General features: G+C 39.3%; 1 protein-coding gene across 14 annotated transcripts in view; it reads right to left on the reverse strand.

Moving 5' to 3' along the window:
* The window catches only part of SRRM1 (serine and arginine repetitive matrix 1), a 34,548-nt gene that overhangs the window by 20,031 nt on the left and 6,053 nt on the right, over nt 1–8,464 (reverse strand). For 9 of the 14 annotated variants that reach the window (XM_079777719.1, XM_079777723.1, XM_079777722.1 and 6 more), the window contains 5 exons: nt 8,352–8,464; nt 6,891–7,006; nt 5,343–5,546; nt 2,551–2,745; nt 1,953–2,072 (listed from right to left, as the gene is read on the reverse strand). The exon at nt 8,352–8,464 is cut by the window's right edge and continues 58 nt beyond it. In XM_079777719.1, the coding sequence (XP_079633845.1) occupies nt 1,953–2,072; nt 2,551–2,745; nt 5,343–5,546; nt 6,891–7,006; nt 8,352–8,464 (748 nt within the window). The remainder of the gene's footprint in view (nt 1–1,952; nt 2,073–2,550; nt 2,746–5,342; nt 5,547–6,890; nt 7,007–8,351) is intronic. The other 5 variants (XM_079777715.1, XM_079777713.1, XM_079777712.1 and 2 more) reach the window with 1 other exon arrangement.

The following is an 8,464-nucleotide window of genomic DNA, read 5'->3' on the forward strand; positions in this document are numbered from 1 at the left end:
ACCCGCCTCCTTCTTCAGTGCTTTGGAGTTTGCATACAATATTTGGGTGGCAAAGTATTTTCCATTTAATAACAATGTCAAGCAACCTTTATGTTGCATTTTTAAAGAGATGCAAAAGATTAGGAATTCATTTAGCTACATAAACTTAGAAGCAGGGCCTCTCGAATTCTGCGGCAAAATTTGTGTTAAGTTCTGTTGCAATTATGTGTACCTGCAGAATTCACCTTTGGCGGAAGAATTCCTGAGAACCTGAAAAAAAGAAACCCTACCTTAAGTGTGAGATAAAAACTACCTGAAAGGGAATCTTACACAATCTGCAAAATATTTTGATTGCTAAATGGCTCAATTAATAAAACATGCTGTTTGCAAAACTCCAATATAAAAATTAGCTGTTTCCACTCATCTTGTACTAGAAATAGAAAGCACCAGTGTTACTTTTCTCCTGAGGAGAAATCAGTTTTAGAAGTGTGATGCTTAAACTGACTGACCATTTATATCAGTCTCATTTATCAATAGTAACTAACATTAATCCTATAATTTTTAATGGTTATAAAAATGGTTCAGTTTACCTTGACAAATCCTCACCACAGAAAATATTATCTTTTTAAAAACTATGGGATTCTAAAAAACCTGTCTGCAGAAACAGCAAAAATTATGGAGCTTATTGTTCCCTCTCTTTATTTCCAACTTGATTCAGTCCCCTGAAAACAACCTTAAAAGATTCAAACACAAAAAATTCTGTTCTGAGTATAATCTGAAGCATAACCATCAGAGTTCCTTCTAAAAACACACGAATGCATTGATTGTCAAGAAGGCACAGAACTTTGCTATCAGTGCACCAGGCCTCTATTTTGAACAATACAGCAACAATCTTTTTGTTAAAAGTGATACATCAAACATTTTACTTTATGCTAACTTTAAGATTATTTAAAAAATAGAACATTGTGTATTAACAGGGTTTCTTTAATGTCCAGTCTCTTAAAAAATAACCAAACACCAAACTGCTAAAAGATTATATCTATGGAATGGGATTATGGGTAAAGAGAAATAAAAACATGGATTTGTTGTTCCACTTATTTATGCATGCTGTTTGATTACTACATGTGTCCTAACTGAGGATCAAACTCACAACCCTGGCGCATCTGGACGAGGCTCTAACCAACTGAGCCACTGGCCAGGGCTGGGTAATTTTTATTTTTATTTCTGTTTGAATGGTTTATACTAAGTACTCATTTCTGTAAGGACAAAACAAAAACAAAACAAACAAAAGCATTTAAAAAATATAAAAGTATATGCCCTGCTGGAGTGGCTGGCTCAGTTGGTTGAGTGGGCTCAATTCCCACTCAGAGCACATGCAAAAAAGCAACTGATCGATGCTTCTCTCTCACATTGCTGCTTCTCTCTTTCTCCTTGAAGCTTTATAAAGATGTCCTCAGGTGAGGATTTTAAAAAAGTAAGTAAAAGTATAATTAATGCAAATAGATTATTTTAATACTGGTAAAGCAGCTTACTGGCTCTGGTGTCATCAACTGTTCAGAAGCCAGTGGTAACTAAAATCCAAAAAAAAGAGGTTAGGTGACTAATTTCCTTACTTGATACGATTTCTTGGTGGGGTCTGAAAGGATACCTTAACAAGAGGTATCCATAAGATGGTAGGGGGGCGGGGTGGGCTGGAGGGAGTCAATGGGGGAAAAAGAGGCGTATATGCAATACCTTCAACAATAAAGAATTAAAGAAAAAAAAGATGGTAAATTTCTTCTCTTTTAATTTTCCAACAGTAGACTAGCATTATTGTTCATTGCAAATAACAGCACACCTCAAATGAGATAGGCTCTTTGGAAGACATTACCTATCACTAGGGGACACTAATATCAAGATTAGCCTAAAATAAATGTATGGTACACTTTCATACACCTAACACTTCCAAATTAAAAAAAGAAAAGAAAGCTCACCGTCTCACTGGAGATCTACTTCTTCTATGCCTTGGTGGAGGAGGCATTCGTCTTGGTGGAGTTCTTCTTCGAGGAGATGGCCGCCTTCTTGGGCTTGGCCGCCTTCTAGGTGAGTATGATCTGCCATAACAAAAAAAATTAGGGCCTGAATAAATCAGGAACACAAAATAAACTGTTTGACATAGTTTTCTCAACAGCTACATTTTAAAAAACACATTTCATAGGATATAATTCCATTTATGTAGAGATTGTTATGGTGTACATACACTGTCCTCAAATTCTCTCTGTAAACCCAAAGAATAACATTTTACGAAATGTTTTCTATTGCTTTGAAACTAGTTACCTAGCCCGGCTGGCATGGCTCAGTGGTTGAGTGTCGACCTATGAACCAGAAGGTCACAGTTCGATCCCCAGTGAGGGGCTTGCAGGAGGCAGCTGATCAATGATTCTCTCATCACTGATGTTTCTATCTCCCTCTCCCTTGTTCTCTGAAATCAATAAAATTAAAAAAGAAAGGAAGAAACTAGTTACCTAACCCTATGTAGGAGAATAGCCCATAAAACCTAAGCTCTGTGCAGATCCTAAAGCCACAAATCACCTTGATCTGGATCTATGGCGCCGTCTAGGTCGAGTATGAGAAGGAGAGCGAGAACGTGTCCGGGATCTTGATTTGGAACGTGACCGAGATCTTGGTCGGGTCTTCTCCTTTTCCTTTTCTTTTTTGGAATTTTTCTCCGGAGTAGGTTCTTTAGGCTCTGGTACAGGTTCAGGCTTGGGAACTTTCAGGATATCACTATGGAAGAAAAAAAACCCCCACAGATTTATTTTCCCACCTCTTCTACTCAGACTCCTAAGTCATATTTTATTTTATATATTTATTGATTGATTTCAGAGAGGAAGGGAGAGGGGGAAAGAGATAGAAACATCAATAATGAGAAAGGATTATTGATCAGCTGCCTCCTGCATGCCCTACACTTGGGATTGAGCCCACAACCTGGGCATGTGCCCTGACCAGGAATTGAACCATGACCTCCTAGTTCATAGGTTGATGCTCAACCACTGAGCTACGTCAGCCAGGCTTGTCATATTTTAAGTGGAAGTTATTTATCTTTGTAAAAAGTTTTCAGCCCTAACATTTGACAAAGGAGGCAAGAGAATACAATAGAGTCAATACAGTCTCTTCAATAAATGGTGCTGGGAAATTTGGTCAGATACATGCAAAAAAATGAAACTAGATCACCAACTTACACCATCCACAAAAACAAACTCAAAATGGCTAAAGGACTTAAATGTAAGACGGGAAACCATAAAAATCTGAGAAGATTCCATAGGCAGCAAAATATCAGACATATGTCGTAGCAGTATCTTTACCGATACAACTCCTAGGGCAATGGAGACTATGGAGAAAATAAATAAACGGGACTACATCAAAATAAAAAGCTTCCGCACAGCAAAAGAAACCATCAATAAAACAACAGGAAAGCCTACTGCATGGGAGAACATATTTGCCAATGCTATTTCAAATAAGGGTTTAATCTCCAAAATTTACAGAGAACTCATACATCTTAACAAAAGGAAGATAAACAATCCAAACAAAAAATGGGCAAAGGACCTAAATAGATACTTTTCGAAAGAGGACATACAGAAGGCCAGACATATGAAAACATGCTCAAAGTCACTAATCATCCAAGAGATGTAAATCAAAACAATGAGATACCATCTCACATCTGTCAGAATGGCTATCATCAACAAGTCAACAAACGACAAGTGCTGGAGAGGATGCGGAGAAAAAGGAACCCTCCTGCACTGTTGGTGGGAATGCAGACTGGTGCAGCCACTGTGGAGTTTCCTCAAAAAATTAAAAAATGGAACTCCTATTTGACCCAGTAATCCCACTTCTAGGAATATATCCCAAGAAACCAGAAACACCAATCAGAAAGGATATATGCACCCCTATGTTCACAGCAGCACAATTTACAATAGCTAAGATTTGGAAACAGCCTAAGTGCCCATCAGCAGATGAGTGGATTAAAAAACTGTGGCACATCAACACAATGGAACACTATCCTATCTAATAAAGAGGGAATATGCTAATTGACCCACACACCGTTGCAAAGATGGCGGCAAGCACAGCCAATAAGGAGGGAATATCCTAACTGACTGTCCTGCCCTCAAAGATGGCGGCGCCCACAGCCACAAGATGGCAGTGCCCAGTCCCCTCAGCTCCACAGTGGCACCTGGCTCTGGAGTCCCCCAGTCCCCTCAGCCACCCAGGGCCGGCTCAAGGCACAGGTAACCAGGGCCGGCCAAGGCTTGCGCTGCCAGCAGTGGCAGCAGCAGAGGTGTGATGGGGAATCGCCTTCCCCTGACTGCCAGGTCACCTCCCACCCCTGAGGGCTCCTGGACTGTGAGAGGGGGCAGGCCAGGCTGGGAGACCCCCCCCGCTCCAGTGCATGAATTTTCATACACCAGGCCTCTAGTACCACCATAAAAAAGAAGGAATTTTTACCATTTGCTACAGCATGGATGGAACTGGAGAGCATTATGCTAAGCGAAATAAACCAGTTGGAGAAAATATCACATGATCTCACTCATATGTAGAATATAATGATCAACATAAACTGAGGAACAAAAATAGACCCAAAGACAAACAGGGGTGGGGAGGGGGGAGGTTAGAGATCAAAGGACTTGTATACATGCATATTAGCATAACCAATGGACACAGACACTGGGGTGGTGGAGGCTTGCCCTCGGGGATGGGAGTGGCAGGGGGCCGGGGAGGGGTGTTTCAACTGGGGAAAAAGGAGACATATGTAAAACTTTAAACAATAAAAGTTTTCAGCCCTACTCAGTTGGTTGGGCATCATCCTGTGCACCGAAAGGTTGCTGGTTTGACTGTCATTCAGGGCACATGACCAGGTTGCAGGGTCAATCCCTCAAAGCGGAAATGCAGGAGGCAGCAGATGGATGTTCCTCTCTCTCTCCCTTCCTGTCTAAAAATTAATTTAAAAAATCTTTAAATTTTCAAAATCTGTGAAGACTTCTCCCGAGTTCCAAAAGATCAGTGAAATCTAGTGAGAACAACTAATAATTCTAATTGCATACATTTTCTTAAAGTGCAGCATTGCCCATATTAAGAAAAAAAAAGCAAGTTATAGTATATAAAATATATTTTTTAAATACAACCAAAAGAAAGCGGTGGTCACCTGCCAGGCATTTTACTTATATTCTCTTATACAATTTTGACTTTTTCTATAAGCTGATTTTATAATTAAAATTTTTTTAAAAAATAAATCAAGTAGTTTTGTTTCAAACTTAGGTATTATATTTGGGTTCATTTAATAACAACCTAAAAGTGTGATATTTATAAATTAATTTTTATGTACTTGCCTAGTAGAAGTGGCCTCTTGTACTGAAGGTTCTTTTACTTTTGCTGATGGTTCTGGGAGCTCAGGAGTTTTTTCCTTCTTTTCTGGAGCAGGGGAAGGACTCCGGCTCTTGGTTCTGTGACGGGGAGATCGAGAATGACTGCGCTTTCTCTCTCTCCTGACAGGGGAAGATCGTCTTCTAGGGGAAGGAGATCTGGATTTGCGTCTAGGATGAAAGCAATTTTTTCAGGTTTTTGAATAATGTGGATTGGGGGAAAAGGATCAAAGGCAGAAGTGAAGATTAATCTTTTTAATTAAATCATTATTATTTATATCTGAGAAGTTCCCTATGGAAATAAGATATCCTATCACATTTACTTAATAGGGAAAGGGCCAAGAAAAAACCAGAAGGCAAGCAAAACAGTAACAGTCTCTAGAATACAGGTTATAACCTATGACTCTAGATATTGGTTCTTAATTTGTTCCAGAGATCCTCAAGGAGACCAGAGACCAAATTTTCAGAGAGAAATTATGCTTAAAAGTACAGCTGACTCTTGAACAACAAGGGTGTTAGGAGCACCAACCTCTAACTTTTGACTCCCTAAAAATCACTAATAGCCTACTGTTGACCAGAGCCTTACCAATAACAGTCAATTAACACATATTTTGTATATTATATGTATTTTATACTCTACTCTTATCATAAAGCTATAGGAAAAATATCAAGAAAATCACAAGGGAACATAAAAATATGATATTGTACAGAGAAAATGTATTCCAGAAAAATGACCAATGCAGTTAAAGCAATATGTTCTTCAGAAGAGAAATATATCAAACTTGTATAAGATAGCTTTTCTGTAAGAGAAGCTCCCTTTTCTTTCCAAGTTTCCCTTAACTTGAAGTAAAAAAGTAGACCTGGTTCATCAATAAGTAGTTACCTCTATGATTTGTGCTTAACTCTAGAAAGCAGGTTTTCTCATCAAATATATAAATGGAAGGGACAAAGAAATTACCTCCTCCCTAAAAATGAAAAAAGCCTAATGGAATTCTCACCTTTTACCACAAATACAGTAGAAGCTGAATCCTGGATTTAAAAATGGGAACCTAACTATAGTCTCATTGAAGGAAGAAGAAAACAAATAAGCAATCTGTTTTGGGCTTAGTAAAACCAGCTAAGAAAAGCAGAATAAGGAATTAGAAAAGTGTAATATGAACACCTAATGAATCCAGATTTCTATAAAGGAAATGTAAAGAGAAAAGATTGGACAATATTAAAATAACTCAAATTAATTAAGCTAATTTCAACTAAAGCAATATGGGAAACAAATCTAGATTTTGACTCAAGAATTAAGTTAAATAATTCACCAAGATTTTAGAGACAAGTATAGTCAAATCATCTATCTCAAACAACAGATGACATAATTTAGTCCAGAGGCAAGCAATAGTTCACCAAGAAAATTCTAAATAGTACAGTTAGCTTCCCTAGTATCTTGTAACTTTCTACACACACAATACCTTCACACCTAAAGTACTTATAAAAAGACTAGGCAACGCATCTATTGTATTGTACCTTCGTGGGCTTCGAGACCTTTCCCTTTTTTCTCTGCTGCTTTCTTTTTCTTCCTTATCCCTCTTATCTTTGTCTTCATCTTGCTTTTTCATAGATGCCAACTTTTCTTGTTCTATCTGCAAAGAGGATGTTTTCCAAGTAAACATAGCTGAATATTTGAGATCAACAAGACTTGGCACATCTGACAAACACCAATGCTATAAAACTGTCACTTAATCAGCCTCTGCTTTTCAACAAGACTTCCTCATTCACTACCGGCACTTATTAAGATTGGTACTAGCCGAAACCGGTTTGGCTCAGTGGATAGAACGTCGGCGTGCGGACTGAAAGGTTCCAGGTTCGATTCCGGTCAAGGGCATGTACATTGGTTGCGGGCACATCCCCAGTGGGGGGTGTGCAGGAGGCAGCTGGTCGATGTTTCTCTCATCGATGTTTCTAGCTCTCTATCCCGCTCCCTTCCTCTCTGTAAAAAATCAATAATATATATTAAGGAAAAAAAAAAAAAAAGATTGGTACTAAATAAATACTTGCTGAAAATTAATCCCCGAATTAAAGGTTAACGGCTATTTTGAAAAGTTTATTTTAGAAAATCATTTTTGCCCTGTCTGGTGTTACTCAGTTGGTTGGGCAGGGTCGCTCTTTGCACTGAGAGGTTGCTGGTTCGATTCCTGGTCAGGGCACATGCCCCAGTTATGGGTTCAATCCCTGATGGTGGTGGGGGTGGGGGTGGGGGTGGGGGGGAGGCAGCGGATGGATGTTTCTCTCTTCTCCTTTCCTTTCTCTAAAATCAATAAACTATTCATTCAAAAAAATCATTTTTAAATTTATTTATTTATTTATTTTAGAGAGAAACGTGATTTACTGCTCCACTTATTTATGCATTCATTGGTTGATTCTTTTTTTTTTTTTTCATTCGTTGATTCTTGTAGGTGCCCTGACCAGGGATCGAGCCTGCAACCTTGGGGTATTGGGATGACACTCTAACCAACTGAGCTGCCCAGTCAGGGCCATCCTCAACTTTTATTTAACACTAGACACCCGGTGTACAAAATTTGTGCACTCAGGGTGGGGGGGTGAGGGGGAGGGTCCCTCGGCCTGGCCTGTGCCCTCTTGCAGTCCGGGAGCCTTCAGGGATGTCAAGCTGGCAACCAGACATCCTTAGCACTGCTGCGGAGGCTGTGAACCTGGCTTCTGGCTGAGATGTGTTGAGCATCTGCCCCCTGGTGGTCCAGTGTGTCACAGCGACAGGTCATTCCACTGTTCGGTCAATTTGCATATTAGTCTTCTATTATATAGGAGATGCACTGCCTATATAAAGAGCCTGTGCTTACCTTTTACACTGTTATTGTTTTAGCAAAGCAAAACAACATGCTATTCCTAGCTGGGTCATGTAAAATTTAAAGCATCTCAGCAGTCTGGACACTATTCTTGCAAATCAACGTTACCAAAAGAAGAGATTACCTGTCTCTGTTTTATTTCTTCTTTCTTCAGTTCTAGGAAAGCAGAAGGAATTCCAGCGATGTTTTCTTGTGCACTTAAGAGCAGGGGCCACAGTTCTCCCATAAATTCTCTAG

This window comes from Cnephaeus nilssonii (genome assembly GCF_951640355.1).
Source record: "Cnephaeus nilssonii genome assembly, chromosome: 7".
NCBI lineage: Eukaryota > Metazoa > Chordata > Mammalia > Chiroptera > Vespertilionidae > Cnephaeus > Cnephaeus nilssonii.